Source organism: Corvus kubaryi, unplaced genomic scaffold (assembly GCF_017639235.1).
Source record: "Corvus kubaryi isolate FWS band 111438036 unplaced genomic scaffold, C.kubaryi_AGA036_p1.0 split3-131, whole genome shotgun sequence".
Lineage (NCBI taxonomy): Eukaryota > Metazoa > Chordata > Aves > Passeriformes > Corvidae > Corvus > Corvus kubaryi.
This window is the reverse complement of record NW_024582083.1, coordinates 7,368,693-7,391,631: the sequence shown is the minus strand read 5'-3', so window position 1 is coordinate 7,391,631 and position 22,939 is coordinate 7,368,693. Positions and strand designations below refer to the sequence as shown.

Genomic DNA, 22,939 nt, shown 5'->3' with positions numbered 1-22,939 from the left:
AACCCTGCAAAGACAACTCATGGGCAGAATTCATCTGGGATCTCTTGACTCTAGAAGCAAAGGAGACAAACTATCACCATGCTGGGGGTCCCAAACACCACTTCTGCCAAAACATAAGGCCTTGGCTTGTGGCGACATTTCTCTCCTTTCTTCATGCTGTGCATGGGATGAAGGGCATAGCCTCACACCCAGGTTGCCTCTTGGAAGCACTGCTGCTCCAGCAGATGGAGAATGCCCAGAGGAGTGCATGAGCATCCTGGCAGCACCGTTGAGGTCAAAGCTTTGGAGTGGTCCTCACCCTCAGCCCAGTAAGTGGTGTCATCCCAGATGCTCAAACTCCTTCATTTCCCAACAGCCTATGCCACTGCTTCAGCTGAAGTGCAGTGACAACTTCTCTAAACACTGAAATGAGAGACAGAGGGGGGAAGAAAAAATATTCTTAACTCAACTTTTGCCATTTAAACACAATTTTTACCAGACTGTACAGCCAGTCTGGAAAGTTTTCAAAACCTTCTGTTATGACGTGAAGTGTCCAACTGTTAAATAAATGTTTAGAAATGCAATTTAAAGCTGGCAGAGATTCAGGTCCCCACGTCAGATAGCTAAAGAGGGGTCTATATATCACTCTGAAAGAAGTCCTTATTCCTGCTCCAGCAGTTTAGGTTTTTAAATAAAAGTTTGGAATCATACAAAACTATGCAGATAGGTATCTAGCATTACATCTCAGTAAACACAGCTTAACTATTTGTAGTTTAACCAAGAAATACTTAGCATTCCCTTTGGCTGTCTCCAAATCTGTTTAAATTTCCTTTCCCATAATACCTGAATGAGAAAATTTACCATCTTTCCTGGACTCTACCAAAATGAAATTTAAATATTAAAGGGTCTTCATGGCCAGTATTTTGGACTTGAAAAAGCCCTAACATTAAAAACCCTAATTTAAGTTCTATTCATCATAGAGGTTAAAAAAAAAAAAAAAAGGAAAAGGAAGTTCTTGGTGTCTAAGCAGCTTGAATTTCCAATGGTACTGTCAATGAACTGCACACTTGAAGATCACTATCTCATGGCCAAAATGATTTCTAGTTGTTGCTACTCTGTAGTCTTTTATGTCATGCTCATCACTTGACAATCTAGAAATAGCAAAGATATCTCAGCAACTAAAATATTCCAGATCCCCAAGAGATTAATACCCCCAGTTAAAATTATCTCATGACTAATTCTGAGGAATGTTATTTGAGAAAATTACAATCTGATGTCAGTATCTGTAGAAAAAAAGAGGCAAAATTATCATATTAGTCACTGGCTATGAGCAGTTATCCACCTGAACTAAAACACAAGGCATTTCTAATGACTTTCCAAATGCATTCTTAACTTCTTGCCTGGTTTTGGAAACAATCTTGAGCCAGACTCAAGTATCAAAGGAGAAATTGGCTCCGAAGTTCCAGTTCAATCCTGAAATACTAGCAAAGGCCATAGAAGACTTCTGCTCACCTCTAGCATCTGAGGTAGATGAAAGCCCTTGTTTTGCTGCTTGTAGCACCCAGGACATCCTGCAAAAGACTGAAGCTCTGCACCCTCAGGGCAGGGGAATTCCTGGATATGACATCAGGCCTTTTGTGGAATACATTTTTCTGACGATTTGGTTAAGTATCAGCTGGAACCCATCTCTGTTGCACAGTGTAATTTCTTGGGAATGCTGTGTGCAGATGTATAGAAATTTTATTGTGGGGTGATCTAGACAGTCAGTTCTTGTCAAGTAATCTGCTGGCTGTTTATCCAGGCTCCAGAGAACTGTCATGGTGGATCATGGTGGAGAGATGAACACCAAAGTATCTTCATGCAGAAAGGGAAGATTACGTGATATGTTTGGGGCAACAGGGGAAGAATGAAAAGTAAGCACCATCCCACAATTTTAATAGAAATAAAAACTAGGTAGAGGTTCAAGAGTAGGCAAATGTATTTTTACAGGAAAGTAAATCAGTTGACTACATTTGATGTTTATTATTGCAAGTAATTAATTAATCGTAATAGATGTGGTCCCTTGAAACAAAGCATGCGGACACCTGGGAGCTGCTACCATAGGCGAGCAGACTGAATCTGTCGTGTGTGCTGTGGCCCTTTAACTTTCAGAAAGGGTAATTTCCATCTGATTTATCTGGCTTTCTGCAAATCAGTGAAGATTTAAAAAATTTCCTAAGCTTAAACATTCAAGTTTTTCTAATCTTTGGTGGTACTCCTGAACCGTCACATCAGAAGACTCTCAGCCAGCTTGGCCTGTAAGCTGTGTGCTTTTCCCTGTGTCCCAGTACTGCACCTCAGTGATGTGAGCTCATGGGGGCTCAGATGCAAGACTGACAGATTCTCTTTATTGACTGTCCCAGTAAGCAAACCACTGTAAATCACCTCTGATAGTAGCTCTGCTTGCTCTAGGGCCCTCTCTGTACTTACACGTTCTCACGCCCCAAGCAACAAGTCAGCTTATGACAGTCCTTAATGCCTATCACTTTCCTCCCAAAGGAGAAGCAGAGGGACCCAGATATAGACAGATTCAGGCTTTGGCTTAGAGTTGCCTTTTTGACCAGCCTGTGTTGCTGTATACAGAGGCCATTTTGCAAAAGGTGGGGTTTTTTTGGTTTTGATTCCTCCTTGTGCCCCAGGAATATATCAGAAAACACCTGTGATGGGAGGACTCTGGGGTACTGGAATAATAATTTGCATGAATCCATTGTTTCTGGAAGCATACTTCTTTTAAATATTAATATTATTCAGCAGCATAGTAACTGGAGAGCAAAAGGGCAAAGAAACCTCACAAAAACATGTTTTTCTATGTTCAGGGCCATGTTCTCCTGTAGGATTTGTTGCTATAAATTTTTAGGCCACAAAACAGACTTTATTTTGCAAGGAAGCCTGCAAGTTACCAAGAGTGTTAATTGGTTTACACTGTTTAATAAGACCTCCTGGGAAACAGATATAATAGCGGAGAGTTAGTATCACATAATAAAATACGGTTTATAGAGGATATTACAACATAAGATACAGTGTGTCTAACTGGAAAGTATTTGCTGAACTTTCAGAGAACAATATCTAAATCTATTATGTTGGAAGCCTGAAAATGAGGCTATATGGCCACAGTAGTTAAAATATAAACGAGCTGGTGATTTAGGTGGAAATGGTCTGCCACGAGGGAACCAAGCATTTTATTGTGGGAAGGTCACACAGAGACCTTCCTTTAGAGAGGGAAATAAAAGGATCCAATGTACAGTTTGCTACAAGCACTTGTCAAACCAACCTCTCTCCCCTTTTCCCTTGCCAACCACATCGTTTCCGGCAGGGAAGGCGTAAGGTAAGTAATGTCACAGGGAATTTACAGACCTGAACTTGGACCCCATGGTGTGAGGTCTGTGATCAAGGTGAAATAGCAGAGCTTACCACGTTTTTTGCTCGTAGGTTGTGAGGTCGAAATCCTTGGAGTCAGACCAAGTTACTGCCGCGAGTACTTCAGCGTCCCAACAGACAAAAACTTCGCAGATGCCATCAGTGATGCCCTCAATTCTCTGTGGTACGTCACTAGATTTTTGCAGTGTGGGGTTTCCTCTCTCTAGGACAAGTACTTGGATTTACTGTCAGGGAGATTTTCAGGATGGGCTTCCAGGTAGGAAGATGGGGGCCAAAACTGCTTTATAGTATCATCATAGAAACCACACCGTACCAGACACAGGCCCTTACATTAAGAGTGGAGAGAAATATGTGCTCCTCTGTTTCTTTGTAGGCCACAAAAAAGAGTAGCTGTCCTGGCTTACTACTTTTAATTTGCTGTTTCAAACTACTTCAGGATGAGCCTGTGCATGCCTATTCACTGACCTGCAAGAAAAGGCTTTGAAATGCTTGGATTTAGAGAGGGAATTGGGAAATTCTGAAATTCAGCTCCAGTCACTTGTTTATGAGACTGATGCTTTGGCTTTTTCTTCATTTTAGAACACCTCAAGCAAAATATTTTTGGAGAGGGCATTCATTTCGTGCAAATATGACTATAGAATACAGTAGAATAGAAGAGTTCAGTTGGAAGGGACCTACAACAACCATATAGTCCAACTGATGGAATGTATCCCTCAGACAACTGCTAGGAAAAATGTATGTTCCATATCCAGCTTTCAAGTTCCACCATCTCTCATCCGAACATTTACAAGAGACAATTCCACATAGGCTGTAAAATCAGGGAAGATTGCACCACCACATGCAGAGCCAATGCCTTACCTTGCCTATAACTAAGCTCCTTCTTTTAAAACCTTGTTGGTTCCATGATTAATCCAATCCTAGGAAACCCTTCTACTTTAATATTTGTAACTCCATAGCAATTCGCATCTGAAAAGTTTTGTATTCCGATGCTGAGTGTTGATTGTTCTTGAAATAAAGGCTCTGAAATGATGAGACACTGTTGGAGATGTTGCTCCCAGTTGCACACTGGGTCCTGCTGCACAGATGCTCACAAATCAGTGTTGTTTGCAGCATGGGCTTAGACAGAAGGTGTCTGAGACCATGTGAGAGGTTTTGTCCTGAAATTTAGCTTAGATTTAAAGAAAGTTACCTGCATGTGACATGAGGAAGTCATATGAGACACAGGAGTCTTTCTGGAGATTTTGCAATGCTTTTAATTCAGTGAATAAAAAAAGGAATGGAAGACGTAGTACAGACATCAGCTGTGACTTCTGGTGGAAACCCAGATTTACTGTAGAAAGCTTTATGGTCTGATATAATTTTGGGATGGGTCAAGATATAGTTGAAGCTTCCTGCCTGGTTTCTGTGAAGCACAGTACATAAGGCTGCTCGGTGCTGGTTTTCAGCTCTGTAATTGTCAACATGGTTAAAAGTGAAGCATAAACTGCTCAGAGTTCCAGCCCTTGAAGCTGTTATTTTGGGTAGCTGGAGAGTTTCGATAGCTAATTCATTCCAAGCCACAAAGGCTGTCTGCTGCTGTCTGTGGTGGAAAAGGAAAGGGACACAGGAGTGCTGTGGAACAACTTGCAAGAGGTGAAAGCTGATGATTTCAAGGAAAGTGAAAATCCCTGCCACAAGATATCTGCCATAAATAACAGCTACAGTCTTCTGAAGTGCCCAAATCCTACAGATCATCCCAGTGCTGCAGGAGGTCCTGTCTCTGGTGTCTGTTTACACACCAACCCTGGTGAATTTCTTCCTGAGTTCTTTTTCTTTAAACTAAAGTGTCCTGTCTCCAACAAGGCAGGAAAGAGGAAAAAGGAATGGTTTGGGTGTAAATATTGCAGGGACTTGAAGTAGGAAGGGAGGGTAGATAATGAACAGTTCAAAAATCTGGTAGGTTTTCCTTATTCTTTCTCTCAGTCATCCTCTTTGTTTATTTCTTTAAGATTTAGAAGAAAAAGTTCCATGCTGCTGGGCCAGCCCATGAGAAGTAACACCTCTGAAATGCTTTTACTGTAGGCATATTCATTTAGCAGGATTTAGCATCTCTGAGTGGAAGAGTCTTGAGCTTGTCATCTATATCTTTTGGAAGTGCTTTTGACTTTTGAAGCTGTTCAAAGGCTGGCAAATGCAGTGTGTTTCCGTTCCACATCCCAGGTAATTGGAAAAGCCCATTAGGCTGAGACTGTCCTTAGCTACATGTGGGAAAACAGCCTGTGGCAAGAGCAGTCTGTTGCCTGGAGCAGTGCCTTGCTCACTTGCCCTAATGGCAGGTATTAGTAGTTAAAGGACTGCACTTAGGCACCCACCATTAGCAAACCTTGCAGGGACTCCAGGGTAGAGAGACAGAGCCCTTTATTGTGGCGTGGTGGCCTAGGGTCTGAGCAAGGAACGCCCGGACCCATCTGAACTTCACTGAAGTAGAAAGTTTCATCAGCGCAAGGACAGAAGTACCTAACTCATCAGGGAGCCACTGAGCTTCCCTTGGAAAAGGAAATCATCCTTCAGGAATATTCTCCAGTCTCTTCAAACAGGTGCTTCAAGACCACTATTTAGACCAAGAATATTCAAAATAAAGTCAAGCATCTGTTTTTGGCAAGTGAAACTAAAACGTCCCTTGTATCTTTTCCACAACTGTAACTTGAGGGCTGTTGTAATCTACCTATTTTCCTGGACAGGTGTCATGAAGTCTGCATCGTGCTTGCAAAGTGTGCTGGTAGAATATAAAACACTTTTTGGTATTGCCATCAATGCTGTCCAACTTTCTTCAGAAATCTTTTCTTAGTCATTTATTTGGAAAGTTACTGGTGATGGAAGAAGACAGGACTAACACACAGAAAGACAGAACACTTCTCCCATGCAAGCCAGGATAAGGGTTTTCTTAGAAAACCCTTTTTTTTCCATAGAAGAACAGGCAAAAATGGAAACAAAGTCAAACTCCAGATGTGCTGTACCAAATCCTGCAAACTCCTAAGCATGCTGCATTACTGGAGCTTGTCCCATTGAAGTTATTAAATATTCTTCCTTAAAGCACTGAGCCCTCACTGAGAAATCTCACCATGGCCTAAATGAGATTGCTTGTTTTATGCAATAAATCTCTTTCTTAGCTTCTATCTTGATCGAATTGATCATTTACTTACATAAATTAGTTTAAGTAGCTCATAATACAGGCACTGCAGCAGAAGAGAACTATTTCAGTAGGTTCAATGACTGTGTATGCAATAGAGAAATTACAGGGTTAAATTTTACAAAATAATTTTTGCCTAATACAGATGGAAAGTAACACTTAAAATGAAGCTGGGGAGAGGGGAGGGCTGCTTCATTTAAATTACTTTAAAATCTTGAAGAGGGAGGAACAACACTGTTCTGCAGGGCCAGCAGTGGAGAAATTCCCACCGCAGCAGATACCTTCAGCTTCTCACAGGACTGCTTCTCTGAGGCCTTCTGCAAACTGAGAAATTCAAATGACAGACTCTAATCCATTCACTCAGTCCCTCACCCCTGATTTTGCCTCTTCTGTCCCACTCATTACACCAGACTACCCAGGTGTCTTTAATCAGAGACGCTGGACCTGTCAGGACATAACAAGTCTTTTTGTAGGGATCTTGATACGGATGAGCACATGTAATATGTATGGCATGCTCTGCCATATATTAAGTACAGCACAAAAAGACTGGGTCTGAACTTCATAAGCATAGGTTTGTGATTTTATCCACACAACTTCCCTCAGGGAGATTTACAGTGAACAGTAAAGTGGTCATGAAAATGAAATTAAGCGCTGATGTGTGCACTATCCCCACTAATTAGGCTGAGAGCAATCAGTGCAGAAAAGTGTGATCAGCTAAACTTGTGCAATTCGGAGATTACCTTAGTTTCCCTTGCTCATATTCCTGAATAAAACCCCCTTAATCTCATCCCAGTTTATACTGCGTGGTATTTTGTAAGGAAGAGCACATCCTGAGTTGACCTCTGTGGTTTGGAAGACCTCACACAGGAGAAAGCCAGAAGTGCCAAAATTTAATTAAAGCACATTTGACTGGTAATTCCCATAATCCTTTTAACAGGGGCATTCAGCAGAGAAATCAGAATTTCTTTGTTATTAAAGGGGAAGCTGTCTTCCTAATTCAAAGAGGTTAGTAACAGACTGCCAGGCCAGCCTATGCTTGCACATGGCAGTTTCCACCTGCTGCCTGTGATGGGAGTCTCAGGCAAACTCAGGAGACGCTGGGTGTGAATAATGAGCCCAGCAGTGCAATAAGTGGTAGGACAGCACAGGCTGGCAGTAGAAAACGGAGGTTTGTGGCTCTACATGCTGGTGAAGATAACAATGACAGCAGCCAGGAGATCTCCATACGTGTCAGCCTTTCACTCCTTGCCCTCTCTCCCACGCCCAGCAACAACAGCGCTGAGATGGCTGCAGTGTACTACGAGCGCATTGATGTGGAAGGCCACCACTATGGCCCTTTGTCCCAGCAGCGGAAGAATGCTTTGAGGGAAGTGGACAAAGCCTTGAGCAATATGATCTCACTCATCAAGGTGAGTGGCACCCAAAAACCCAGCTCCTGGGTACCTTTGGAAAAGGCTTTTAAAACTGGTCTTTTTGGCACTGCCAAGAGCCTGTTTAACACCTGTAACTGAATGCAGTGGCTGTAAACTTTTATTTCCTGAGAAACAGACTACTGAGATCATGTGGAGTTCAAGGCACCATTACCCTGACTATTATTTTCATTGATGGCATTATAACCCTCCTGGTAGTAGGGTAGCCTACAGACCTACAGTAGCCCCAGGAAGCCACAAATCAATATATGTGTTGCTCTGTTTATGACTTGTGTTGCCAACTGAACTTTATTGTAGGCGAAGGAATCAAAACTGTGTTTCCTAAGGTTTGTAGAATCAGACAATTAACTTTTATAGTAGGTTTTATGACAGTATTCAGGACTCTGTACTTTAAACTTGGTTTTAAAAAAGAACATTATCTAAATGATTTTGCAGTGAGAAAGTATTTTGGGTAAATGGAAATTCTATGAATATTTCTGACAATGATAAATGCATATTGGAGTTTTTTATGTGTTTCAGTGAAGAGAGGAATATGTATCTTCAATTTCACTAAATATTAAAAGCTCTCATGCTAAGTGCTTGTGTTTGGGAGGGAAAGAGAGAAACACCTCTTCCGCAAGTGGTATCACGGCAAAATTGCTGAATGGACTAATTTTTGAAAAACTCTGGTGCCAACCTCTCAGAGCAGCAAGTAAAAGTGGGTGTCCACCATTATGGGTGGTGGCAAAGCACATTGCAGGCCATTTGTGGACGTGATCCTTCTGACCAACTTCCACAGAATCAGTGGAGGTCAAACAGTGATTTCAATTTTCCAGCCAGCACACACAGTGCAAAGCTCTTACCTGGTCCTAAAAGTTGTCATCCACTTGCTTCACAGAGCAAAGGCCTTCAGAATGATATCAACGTCCTCCTCTTCTCTGATCATGGGATGACAGACATCTCTTGGGCAGATAAAGTGATTGAGCTGAAAAACTACATCAATATGAGTGACACCATACAAATGAAGGACCGAGGTCCTGTTGTGAGCCTCTGGCCAGCTCCAGAGAAGCATGCAGAGGTGAGTACAGCCTAGTTGTACCTCTTAGGTTTGTGTTTTCTCAGTTTTTATGCCAATTGTGTCTTTTGTTTTCTCATAACATCCAAATACTGCTCTCAGAGATGTGTTCAAAAAATCAGCTCTTATCAGGAGTCAGACTTGGATCCTGTGACACCCTTGTGATGCTGGTTTCCAAAGGAAAATCACACCAGGCAAATCAAAAAGCATGAACTTTCACTGTTATATGGCAAGGACACATGCTTTTAAGCCCCACCACTATTAACTTCTGATAAATAGCTGAAAGATTTTAGCTCAAAATGCACTTTTAGGATTTTATCTGTATTAGTCAATCTGTTGACACTCTAGCTGGGATTTTCAAATGATCCGGAGCAGGTTCAGTATTTATATTCCAGTAAACTCCCACAGACGAATCAACTCCATTAGACCAGAATTGCAAAATGTATTTTTTTACAATATTTTCCTTTGTGGAATTTTTGATTAAGCATGTTGGATTGAGTCAACCATAAAAGCTCAATGCTAGAACTGCAGGATTTTGAGGGATAAATTAAAACAATAGAGAAAAATTTGAAAATCACTTGAAAAGAATGAAAATTTAGTATCTCTGACTAATAGACTACTACACTACAGTCTAACCAGCAACCAGTGCATGAGAAGTCATTATTGCTCTCCTCAGAATATAGATGAGTGGATGTACAAAATGGGCAAGCAATTCCCCAGGCAAATCATTTTGGTTTCTACATTATATTTTATCCAATTACATTATATTGTAGCCCGTGCAATTTTTTTAAAGAGATTATTTGCTGATTTTGCACCCAAACAGTCTCTTTAGGAACTGTGTATCTGTGATATTGTGAACATTTCAAATTAGTGCCAGAACTGAAAATTGTCTTAGAGGCATGCACGAGCAATTCACTTGCAAGTGCATCACAGGGGATCACAGCACTGATATGCTTAACTCAGAGCTCCCTGTTTTTGTAGGCCAGACCTTCAAATAAGGGCAAGTTGCAACTTCACACTGTCATGGGGTTTCATCCGACAAAGCTCTTCAGCACATGCTTCTCTCTCATTAAACAGCCTAATATTCCTAAGGAGAATAAAGTACAATGCCTTACACTATGGTTTTGTTTCTTTCCTTCATTTCTTTTTAGGATTTCTTGCTGGAGGGCTAGCTTTTTAAGGAAAATGAAGTTGAGTTTCAGTTTCCCAATAGCTAGATTCTCTATTTCTAATTAATTTTAAAGAGCTATGTTTATGAGTTGGAGTGTATTAAAACGTAATGGTTATCACCTCTAAGAATTACCCCATTTCAAAGCACCAGAACTACTGGTTACCACTCTCTAGCTCCAGTCACGGTGGGAGGAACTGTGCCATCACACCCTGGTGCTGTCCTTATGGTCACTGCACATCAGTGCACATATCTGGCACACATATACACACAAGGGCAACTTAGCTGAAAGGCTGGTGAAGAACCTATCACTCTTTGAAGAATTGAGCTATTTATTCCTGAAGATTATTTATATTTAACTGGTGAAAGAACAATATAGGGTCTGGGGACTCCAATAGCTGCCTTCTTTATGGCATATGAACATATTTTTCAGGCATTTGAAATATATTTTCTGAATAATTTGGGGTTTAATGACATTTGTGTGATATTCCAGACAGTATGATTAATATTAATAAACGACTTGCATGGCATTGTGCAGACTCAAAGCTGCAGGCTTTGGCTAATTAATCTCACATCAGATAACTAACGAAGCAGATAACTGAGCACTATCAATTCCTTGATAGTGATTGACTGGGTACGTGCAAGAAACACAGGGGAGGTGACAATAATTCTCCATTCAAGAGCACAAAGAGGGAATGAGTGGCAGAGGCTAAAGACAATAATAACATTTTTTCACACCTGTACACAGTCCACATGGTGCCTTTGAGTGTCTCTCACCACTTCACTTACTGCTTCCTGTGAAGGTGTCATTTCTCCTGGTCTGTTTCTGTAGGCTGGTATACTCACATGTATACATTTGTGAATGTGTGTATTATAAATACACATAATACATGAATTCACGCATTCCTACGTGTTTATGATCTGAGTTTTCAGAATCTCCTAAACCACATGAGCAGGTTTTGTTCAGCCACGATCTTTGGACAGGCAAAGTCCTGGTTTGAATGATTGGCTATTACAGGGGATTAGCCATTTTTCAAATTCAGGTGTTTCCATATACCCATGGGTGTATTTATCATCTTTACAGCCATATGGTGTCCTAACATTTTTTTGCTTTGCAGATATATCAAAAATTGAAAGCTGTGGAACACATGGATGTTTATAACATACAGGATATTCCAAACAGGTTTTTCTACAAAAAAGGAAAATTTGTGTCTCCCCTAACTCTCGTGGCTGAAGAAGGATGGTTCATAGTAGAGGTAAAGTATAGAAGCAAAATACTTACACAGGAGTGTGAAAAGGTGCAATATATTGCTGATCATTGAGTTAAAGTCAATGGGCTAGCTACAAAACTAATGTCAATTTTTGCTGTGTACTTAAAAGAACTTAAAGAAATTGCAGCTTTCCTAAAGGCCTACAGTTAAATAGTCAGGATGACCCTTTTTTCTTTCTTGTCATAAAGCAGGAGTAGTTCTCGTGTTTCATATTCCAGTTTTGTTGCCTTACTCTTCTTCCCCCTGCCATCTACCTTCATTTCAGGCACAGAAAGAGTCCTTATTATCCCTCCATTCAGCAGTACCTTGTGGCAACTTTTCCTTCTGCCTGGCTTTCCACCTGCCAGACTGTCCTAAAAGCGCCCCATTTCTCCCAAGCTCTCCAGTCTCAAAAGGGTCAGACTGGGGGTTTATTCCTCAGAGATGCCCAGTGAACACACTGAAAATCTGGGAACTTGTTAAGCAGAGAACCCACGCATGAAGAGATTTTTCATACTAACTTATTTTTTTACTACAAATTGTTGTGTTATTTTTGCTTGTGTCACTACCAGGCACCTCCACATTGCAGATACTAATTGCAGCTCAGCACATCTCAGAGGGTGAGGCAACTGCATATCTTCTAAGGAGGTAAACTGAGGAGTGGTATTAAGTGCTTTGCCCAAGGCCATACATGAGGTCAGTAAGTTGGCAACAGAACCAAGGAGTCCTGGGTTTCTTTCATGTCCCAGCATAGCCAGTGCACATCATTGCCTTGCAGGTTATTGTAACTCAGCCAAGCATCTTCTTTCATGACCTTCAGAGCTACTGCTCACCAGGCTTTGCTCAGGACAGTCCACACTACCACATTTCTCACTAGCCAACCTGAATTTAGCATAGTAGCTTCTACAGCTGAATAAAAATGCACCTCTAAAAAAACCTGATGGTTTTTGAGTACAGATGGGTGAGTACCACACTTCTGATTTTGAAAAAAAAAGTTTAAAAAGCCGAGTTAAAATTTAGACAGGTAAAGTAGGAATCTGAAACATCTTTTCCAAAATTATTTTTAAAAATTACAACTAAACTCTTTTGTACGAAAGTTCAAAACAGAACGTTTTTACATATTCTGTAGAAAATAAAAAAGCACTTAAAAAAATCATTGAAACTCTGACAAACCTTAATAACAGTGCAGCAAACACTGCTGCTATGATAATTATTTCTGTCTCTCTGCCCATTCCTTCCCATTGTTTCTGATTTTCAAGAATGTCCTCTCATTAATGCTGTCAGATTTTCCTTCTCTTTGGTACATTTTCATTATCTGTGAATGGGATATGAAAATGAAAGTTTCCTGTCATATTTTTAAAGAAATAATTGAGCCTTCTATTATACTTCCTGCCCAAACCACTGAAGAGAGGATGTGCAGCTCTTCCCTGTCATGCTCCCAGGGTTTTTTAACTCTCTGTTTGCTAGTGGATAGCTAAAAGCTGTTTGAAAAAGGGGATTTTGTTGTTGGTGGTGGTTTTTGAAAGAGACAAAGGGGGTGTATCTGAAAAGTTGTTTTCCTCATCAAGGAACATAGGAACTAAAGCCCACCTACATTTTGGTTAAAGCAGGATGAGGAGGGATTTCACTCTGTATCAAAGCTGATCTGCTCATGTTACCTTGTTCCCTTCACATTGAGTGAGTGGTCCCCATCCTTCAAGCAGAAGATCCCCCAACTGCTCTCCTGCATGCAGCAATGGTGTTAGCCCTCATGGCTGCATGCTCACTCTGTACACATCCCCATTTACTTTCCCAATGTTTAGAGATCAATTGCAGTACATTTTCTAAACATGCACATGCAGGGAAAAGTCCATTGTCCGCAGTCCCAGATACGCCTGTTTCATCTTGGAGGAGGACTGCTAGCCCAGGCTTAGTCTGAGTATGAAAAATTACATCTTGTCCGAGTCCTCCATCCCATTTGGACTTGTCAAGCAGGCACATCAGCATGCTGCCAACTCCCTGGCTCCAAAGAAGCCCCAGGAGTTTGTGGGGTTTGCTGTAAGGCAGAGCCTGATGCTCCCCAGAAGGGCAGTGCTGGGATGCTTGCACAGTCCTGTCCCTCAAGCTACTGCTGTTAGTGGCTCCATTTCATGAGCTGTCACTTCAACTGCAGTTATTAAAGTTAGTAGTATGTTTTCTGACTCAGCTGGCACCAGAAATTATGGAAATGACTGTGCATTTGACTGCACATTCCGTTGGGAGTAGGTGTCTCCTGGTTTCTGGGTGATTATGGAAAGCACATTACCTCTTCCTGCATTTGATATTTCTGGAGAAGCAACTGTGTCCAGGACATCTGACAGGATCATGGAGGGGTGTAGGTATGGCAGTGTCATGATGCTGCTGAAGAACCACCACAAATTTAATGTGACTTCACTTGTCTGAAGTTGAGGCTGGTAAATGCTGTGCAGGTTGCCTGATGGTGAGCAGCACGCTCAGTCCCCAGGAATCGCAGGAACTACAGCATAAGGAGGAAGAGGAGAAGGAGTCTGTTTTCTCCTTGGCTTGCTCTGAGCACTGTCAGGGAAATAGATGGGACAGGAAAAGAAATTTGTCAGCTAAAATAGTTTAATTTAATCTGGAACTACCCAGAGAAGCTGTGGAGTCGCTCTCACTGGAGATGTTCAAGACCTGTCTGGATGCAATCCTGTGCAATATGATCTAGGACAGCCCTGCTTGAGAAGGGAGGTTGGACCAGATGATCCACTGTGATCTTTTCAATCTGAACCATTCTGTAGTATTCTGGAATTATCTGGTACATCTGCTGAGTATTACATATGAAGAAACAGGGACTTCCCCTGGAAAAGAGTTGGAAGAGCTACACCTCTTAGTCATCACTACTGCTGTCCTCAGTGCAGTCAATTTTCTTCCTTATGGAAGAAGACAAAAATCAGACTAAATAAATGTTTCTAAAAGGAAAGGGATCTTCAGTTAATCTGCTTCACCATCTGCAGGAGTTGCTGCACCACTTGCCCAAGGTGAGAATGTGGAAAACTCCTTTGGGGCATCTTCTGTGCTTCTGTGCCCAAGTGTGAAGGCCAGACCTGGACACTCTAGAGAACTGTGCAGCTCCTTCTCTGTAATTATCAGAGAAATTATTGTTGGGGTCTGATGAACTGCCAGTTGATGTTCTTTGTTTAAGTGAAATTCCTGCAATAGTTTTGGGGTTATCTGGAGTGCCACATCTGCTGCTATCCCTAAGGAGCATGGGACAGAAGAAACTCATGGACAAATTGGTCCAGCATTTTGATCAACCCCTAGGGACTGCTGATCTGACAGATATGGCACTGTTGTAGGTAAGAGCTGTTAATGCAAAGCAGGAGAAAGTAAGGAAGGAATTTAAAAGAACATCTTAAGGGCAATATGGGCAAGGAAGAATAAGATTTATAATGACAAATTAATGAAGTGTAGATCCACTGAGTAAGGAAATAAAACAGAGTCTAGGCCACAGAGAGTGGGACTGTCTTAGGTCAGAGCCAGTGTTCCTTGGAGCAAACCTCGTGCTTTAATTTCAAAACAAGTAGGGAGAAGAAATAATAATTAGAAAATACCTAGTAGGGGTGATATTTGTATTGTTAGGCTGACTAGTCAAATGGAGCAAAAATTACTTATTTTTCTAAGGTGTCAATGGCATGTGGGGCAGAACAACACACCAGCAAACCCACAGAAGTGCATGGCACTGGGTGGGAGAGCAGTGCTGCTGGCAGGCATGGGGAGAGGGACAGCACCTTGTTTACATGTGTCACATACGACTGTGGTACTTCGTGCTTGTGGCAGAAATTTATGTGAGTTTTTCCCCTTTCAGCTGGGAGGTGGTTACTCACTGACACAGCAAAGCCAGGAGTCACCCCTCCTGGGGATGAGCTGCTGTGCAGATAACAGCACAGTGTGGGGGCCTGATGGGGTGGTACAGCACATGGAGACACAGCATGGCACCCCACAGTGCCCCAGCACAGCCCAGTAGGCAGGCACTAACCACACTCTGCTGTTCCTACCCAGAGCAGGGACAAGCTACCCTACTGGGAGAATGGGACAGGGAGGAAGGAGGCCTGGCAGAATGGCTGGCATGGCTATGACAACGAGCTCATGGACATGAGAGGCTTCTTCCTCGCATATGGACCAGGTACAGTGCCACCATCCCTGGTGTTCCACTTCCCCTGCAGCCCCATGGTCCTTGCCCCTGCATCCCTGCAGCCCCTGGCACATCAGGACCCTGATGTAGCACTCTGCGACACCCAAAAATTACAAATAGATGGCAGGATTTCCTCACTGTGGAAGGTTTGTTGTGCTGCATCTATTTCATAGCTGAAGAAACAGGGCAGAGAGATGTGAAGGGATTTAGTCAGCCTCTCTCTGATGTCCCAGTGCAGTTACTATCTCTTTGCTCTCTTTTCCCAAATTTTGGCCTAAACTTTTAATTCTATTTGAAACACATGAATCCTGCTTTTGTCAGGGGATTCAGACTTGCTACTGCAAGGCACTTTCTTTGGGAAGGTTGCAGTATACCTCACCCACCTGTCTGACAGGCAGACACAAAACTCCTGGTTTCCATTTCATCAGGCCCTTTAAACAGGGCAGAGCACCAGGCTGCAGCTGCAGACAGGAGTGAAAGCAGAATGTGCAACACAATTATGTCAGGCTATTAAATCTACCAAGCACACACAGTAGCTTCTGTACTTAGAAATCCAGGGCTTTTTTTAGTTTTTAGAATAAAATTGGTCTAGAAGTAAAAATAATGAACAAAATTGTTTAAAATGTTTTTGCTGAGCTATGTTGTAAATTGTATAGCATGCCACATCCCAGCCTGCTGGGCGAGTCCCAGGAAAGGCAAAGGAGCCCTTGCCCTGCAGCACCCCACATTCCAAGGGCTGAGCCCCAAGTTGCATGATGCCAACTCCTCTCTTTTGTCTGCAGATTTCCGATCCAACTACCGAGCGCCTCCCATCAGATCCGTGGATGTTTACAACATCATGTGCAGCCTGGCAGGAATACAGCCACTGCCCAACAATGGCTCCTGGTCCAGGGTGGAGTGCATGCTCCGAAACACAGCCCCCTTGGCACCGCTCCCCCCGTGCAGCAGCTGTGTCCCGGCACTAGCTCTGCTCTCCCTGTTCGCCAGGCAGATCTCCTTACTGTGATCCCTGAACAATGTCAGTCAGTGTCACCAGCAACTCCATCCTTCTCTGTTTGTTTTTTTAAAGTTCTTCATTTGAATAATAGCTTCATTAATAGAGTGCTGTCCCCCACTCCTCCATTGTGCTCCACCAGGCATGAATCTGACCCGTCCTGCATTTACAATGGTTTTAACACGAAGCCAGGTTTTGTGCTGCTCCAAACACAGCCAGGGACGATGGTGTTGCTCACTTAGATTTACAGCACTGGCAAGGAGAGCAGAGTTGGCTGGCTATCCATAAAGTTTTCTAGTGGGTGCACATGGGGATCCCTGAGCATCAAGCATGTCCCACCCCAGCATCTTTCACTGAGGAGTTCACCCTGGCTCCCCATACTGAGAAGCTCAGGAGTGGAGACCGACCTCTTTGCATTTAGCTGGGTTCATCCTGATTCACCCCTTCATCTCCAGCTCCATCAGCAGCAGAGCCCCATCTCCTTACAGCACCAGCCAAGCCCTGTCTATACTGACCCAGTCTTCAAATGGCCAAGAGCTTTGCTGAGTGACCATAATGCCGAGGGAAGTGGGTCAGCAGGAGAGCAGTGAGAGCATCCTACTTCTCTCAGCCTTTCCTTCTTCATTTTCACCAACATGAGTACTGGCTCTGCCCATTTTCAAGGCCAGGCTTTCTTCATGGACCACAGCAGTGAGGAGGGCTGGGAAAGGGCAGAGTGACAGAAATCCTCCACTTCAAAGCCAGTGGGAAAATGAATAGACATCTGGACACACAAGGGTCAGGAAAACATGGGATGAAAAAGCCTGGCATTTAACACCCTCTCTGCTTTTCCTGGTGAAGTTAATGTCATCTGCTCACATTTCGATGTTTTATACCCAATTACACTTCTGAAGGTTTTTTAACACTCAGTGCTCTTCCACCAGCTGTTGCTCTCTATCCCTCTGCCTGGTGACCAGCGCATTTCCCTTTATTCTGTAGCAGGGAGAGAGGTCTACACTGATAGATATCTCACCCTCCCAGCTAATCCTAGTGATCATTTCCACCATGGGCTATCAAGCACAAGCAAAGTTGTAACAGTAAAGTTAAATTAAACAGCAGGAGAGGATAGAGCTGTTGCCGGAGGTGCCTTCGGGTGTGCACAGTGCTTTATCTGATATACCTCTGAACCAGGAGCTTTCAGCAACAAACTGCCTTTGGAAGGATTGAGGTCCCTCCCCACGTAAAAACAAAGCTCTAGGACTTTCTATCTTCTGGATCCAGAGTTAAGCACGATCCGGGTATGTATGGTACAGTACATTTAAGGGTGAATGATTACACTGTGGGGAAAAAAAACCCAAACACTAAATTAAACTTGACAAAAGACTTCTGTATTAGCTGTAAAGATTTATGTAATGTGTTTTTAAAGCTCAAGTGAACCATCAAATCAATTGGGAAAAAAATGGAAAAAATCAGTCTTTGTTATTAGACTGTTGAGTATAAAAGGCAATTTAGAGCTTTCGAAGCATTTGCAGTAGCTGTAAAACAAGCACCTATTGTTCAGAGTTCCCTGTTGCTCTTTAATGGACCAGGCTCAATGAAATCACTGGAGCACAATTTTAAAGAAAAAAAAAAAAAAAAGATCAGCATACAAGATAACCAAATTACCAAATTTTGTCTGAAAATCAACAGGATAGAAGCCATCAGTGCCTGCTAACCCCTCCACAACCTGCCATTTTAAATCTTACCAGCAAGCAGAACCCAAGGTCTTCTTACAGAAGAAATGTTTCTAAAGATATAAGGGTATATTCAGCTCCTCAGATACACAAACAGAAATTGAAAATAACAAATTGGGTCCCTTGAGTTGTTCCACGGATGGGCCATGACACAGGAAACCAACACTGATCCTTGTGAGTGAGTACTTTGTGTAACTCATTTTTGTCAGTGTCCACATGCAAATACTGAAGGTTAATCCACTTGCAATATGATTTATTTGACCTTAAGGCAAGCATTGTGTGTACAGTAAAAGATACTTGGTCTGTAAAAGGAAAATTTGATGGCAGACCTTCCAGAAGCTCACTAGCTTTAGGAGAACCACAGCTCATTATTTTTTGAAAAGTGCATCTTTCTTCCTCAGAAATGTTGTACCTCTGAATCAGTTCATGTTCTCATTCAAAAATCAAGTGTCTTAACTCTCGCCTATTTTTCTGTATACTATGCAATGGAGGTGGGTGTATTTTAAACCTATTTCTGAATGATGTTTTTATACAATGACTGATTGTGAATGAGTGAATAATTCTAAAAATGGTGTTAGAAAAAACACATCTTTGTAAATACTGTAAGATTTTTGAAGAAGAAAACAGCCCAAAACCTTCCCTTCAACACTTTGCCTTTCTTGTCTAATTGCTGCATCAAAGTGTGTAAACAGTGTTTGAAGCTTGTGCTGATTAATTATCAGAAAGATGAATGATAACATTGTTTAGAAATGGCAAAGTTGTCAGCATGTAAATTAAGGACATTAAATGCATCACACGAGATGATGTATCTTGTATATGCAGTCCTTTTTTCCAGATGTATTTCATTGTTTAACCTTCTGAACATCCACTCAGGGACATGTAATTCCCACTAACCAATAGACACGACAAAACATTTTGCACTTCTTAGAAGAGGGGTGAGCCCTGGATGCTCTCTCCAGACCCACTTCTCTAAGCCCAGTGTGTCACCATCACATCAGCTGCTTGCACAGAAATTAAGAGCACTGTCACTGGTATGAGGGTGCAGTAGATTCAGGCTTTCCAGAGCCCCCCTTTTCCAATGGGAGATGGTGCAAATGTCAACAAGACCTCAAAAACCAAAGCTACAGGCCTGAAGGACAAGGGGGCCCTATTCCACTCTAAGCTCCACAAACCAACAATGTCCATGGAAGAGACTAATTCAATAGAAATAAGTCTCCAAGCCTATTCAGTGGAATTTATCTTCTTTTCCTTGTATTAACTGACCACAGAGCAGGGAGTGGATGATAGAAGAGGACCAGTGCAGATATGCCAACGAGTCCTTTAATTCACAGCAGGACTCCCTCTGAACCAGTAGCAAAGCCAAGGTCTGCTGGAGATGCTCCCCTCATGTTCCATGAACATGGGTCCTCAGAAAAGGAAAGTGCCGAGGGACTGCCTGCACAGGAATAAGTCTCAGTCCGCTCCCCATAACAGTGCCAAAAAAGGAAATTTCACAGCTAAATAAGCTGAGCCTTTTTATCAATGATCTTGGTGGCCATGCAAATGGCATGGCTGGCCAAGGCTCAGTGGATGAGTGTCGCAGCGGGGATTACTGCAACAAGCATATTTCAAACCAGGAGTCCTGGGAAACAAAGTATATATGGACAGATCCGTGGTAGATGTTTCAGAGATGTTTATTTCTCCAGCCGCATGGCCGGGGCTCAGCTCAGGAACTCCGCAGTCACGGGACCAAGGGTCCTTGGCCACACCAGGGAACACAAAACAACCAATGGGGAATGAGGCTGAGCAGGGGCAGGGAAACCCCGTGTCTCCCCCCCAGGGCCCCTCTCCCAGGACTACATGGCAGGGGGGAAGGGACCCCAACAGATGAGGCCTCCAGCATCCCTCAGGATGCAGCCTGCATTGCCTGCACAGACTGCAGCCTCGTGGAGACACTTTCCCATTGGCCCAGACACCAGCCTGCACCCTTCACAAGTACAGAGACTTCACAAATAAGGGGTGAATGAGAAGATTTTGCAGTGCCAGTCATCTTCCATGTCTTCTAACTAATACATCACAATATATCACAGAACCACAGAGTATTCTGAGTTGGAAGGGACCCACAAGGATCATCAAGTCCAGCTCCTGGCCCTTCACGGGATCATCCCCAAGAGTATTGTCCAAAGGCTTCTTGAATTCTGTCAGGCTTGGTGCTGTGGCATCTGTCAGATGTTAAACCATACACCTCAGGGGGAGGCACAGACCAAATGAGCTCTGTCCACTGGGAAGTTAAAAGGCATTGGAAAAGTTCCATGTAATATTTCCTCACCTTCTTTTCCCTGTAGGGTTGTGGCAGAGAGGGCAGGACACAGCAAATCCAACAGGAATTTTTAAAGAAAACATCTAATGAAGAAGAAGGTTTGAAACCCTACATTTTAGCATAAGAAGTCTTTAACAGCTTTTCAAAGACAACTTTCACACACACAGAAAAACACATTTTGTGTAAGCATTGAAACACACCTAAGTTAAGGGAAGGTTCAAAAATAAGAACATTTCAGAATTACAGTTGACTGGACACAGTAATTCTCAAGTTTCATAGAGATGGACTGTATGGATTATATGGACTGTATGGATTATTCTGACATTTCAAATACACAGAAATTGCTATGGACTTAAAAAACTGTATGACGTTATCCCAAATCTGTATCAATTACACCAGTTCAGCTCTGCCAGCCCAATTTCATCAGGAAACCACTATGAGCAGCTGCCAGGCAGCCTGCCCTGGTCTCTCCCTACCCCAGTCAGGTATCTGTCCGAGATGCGGGGAATGCCTTGCTGCAGCCACCCCACTGCACGAAGGCTGCTGCCCTGGCTGGCATGACAGGGACCTGTCATTCACGGGGCCTGCAGATACACTCCAGGGTGGAACACACCCACCAGCATTAGCCCTGGAACAGTGCGGTGTGCTCCATTGGCTCGGAAGGCTGGGGCAGGGTGGGAACAGGGAGTGGCAGGGCAGGGGAAAGGCCCAATGGGCCCTGGAAATGGAAGTCACGGAATCACAGAATGGCTCAGGGACCACACCGGGTCATCTGTTCCAAGTCCCCTGCTCAAGCAGGGTCATCCTACAGTACATGGCATAGGATTGTGTCCAGTTCATTCTTGAATATCTCCAGTGAGGGAGACTCCACAGCCTCTCTGGACAATCTGTTCCAGTGCCCAGTCACTGCACAGTAAAGAAGCTCTTTCTCACATTCAGGTGGAACTTCCTGCGTATCAGGTTCTGCCCGTTGCCTCTTGTTCTATTGCTCAGCACGATGAAGAAGAGCATGGTTCCATCCTCTTGACACCCTCCCTTTGGATACTTACTGACATTCATGAGGTCTCTCAGTCATCTCAAGGCTGAACAGGCCCTGCTCCCTCAGCCTTCCATCATAAGAGAGATGTTCCGGTCCCTTGATCATCCCTGTTGCGCTCCGCTGGACCCGCTCCAGGAGCTCCGTGTCTCCCTTGTACTGAGGAGCCCAGAACGAGACACAGATTTCCCCACACGCTGCTTCTCTCCCTCGCTTGCCCATTTTTCGTGCGGCCAGCCCGCAAGGTGGAGGCGGCGAGCCCGCAGCCCCTCAGGGCCAGCGGGAGGAGCCCCTGGAGCCCGGCCCGGCCGCGCCCCCTGCCGGCCTGCCCGCAAACAGCGCATTTGGGACAAAAATCCTTGCTTTTAGCGAGGAGACTAAGGATTGGGACTTTTCCTTCCTTCTGTGTCTCTCATCGCAACTTTTCCTCTTCCTCCCCGTTAGCTCTCCCTGTCACCCTTTGCGCTATGGCCGATTCCTCCCCACCCCAAACCTGCTGCTTCCATGTAGCACTCTGAGCAAGCCTCCCACCTGCTCCTGTTTCCACAGGAGGATGAATGGGCTCAGCAAGACCTTCGTGTGTACGCGGCCCTAAATGATCCAATTGTCAGCTGGATGTACTCCCCACTCTCAGGACTGAGGCTGCATCTCGAGCTGCCTCTGTTGTCATTAAAGCCTGATCTCACTGGTGGGAAACAAAATACATAAAAGCAGGAGGAGGAGGGGAGCAGGGGAAGTGACACGGCTCTCTGTTACTTGTGGCCACTTGCAGCCTGGCTCGAGGTTGAACGCAGAATCCTTGGGTCAGATATCCCAGCAGTGCCACACTGAGAACTCTGAGCTTTTGTCAGCTCAGGAGAACTCCGACTAAAACAGTCACAGGTAGCAAAGAAATGGTGAGGAGGGATATGAAGAGTGGGCTGAGATGGGGGAAATTCAGCGCCCACTTTCCACACTAGCACAGATCAGGGCTTAGCTGAGCTCCGGGGAGCTGATTCTGATCCTCCCTTGGTCGCAGCAAATGAGGCATTTTAATATCAGGATTGTATCCGTCTTCAGGAGCAAGGGGCAGATCTTTCTCTGTCCCTCACCAAGGGGTTGCAGGCAGCCAGCCCCAAAATGTCAGCATGCTCTGCTGGGACCGTGTGGGTATTTCCCACATGAGTGATTTTCTGTGGCTGAGTGGGCACTGACAGCTCTTGAACACCCTTCTGTTTTTCTCAAGAAATTAATAATACACTAAAATGTAACTCGTCATTCAGA

General features: G+C 43.6%; 1 protein-coding gene across 1 annotated transcript in view; it reads left to right on the top strand.

The window, feature by feature from the left end:
- The window catches only part of ENPP6 (ectonucleotide pyrophosphatase/phosphodiesterase 6), a 32,663-nt gene extending 13,518 nt beyond the window's left edge, over positions 1-19,145 (top strand). Inside the window, exons 3-8 of the mRNA XM_042014904.1 lie at positions 3,448-3,559; positions 7,833-7,974; positions 8,873-9,052; positions 11,336-11,473; positions 15,503-15,626; positions 16,418-19,145. Coding sequence (XP_041870838.1) covers positions 3,448-3,559; positions 7,833-7,974; positions 8,873-9,052; positions 11,336-11,473; positions 15,503-15,626; positions 16,418-16,641 — 920 coding nt within the window. The 3' untranslated portion in view covers positions 16,642-19,145. The remainder of the gene's footprint in view (positions 1-3,447; positions 3,560-7,832; positions 7,975-8,872; positions 9,053-11,335; positions 11,474-15,502; positions 15,627-16,417) is intronic.
- Positions 19,146-22,939: the final 3,794 nt, after the last annotated feature.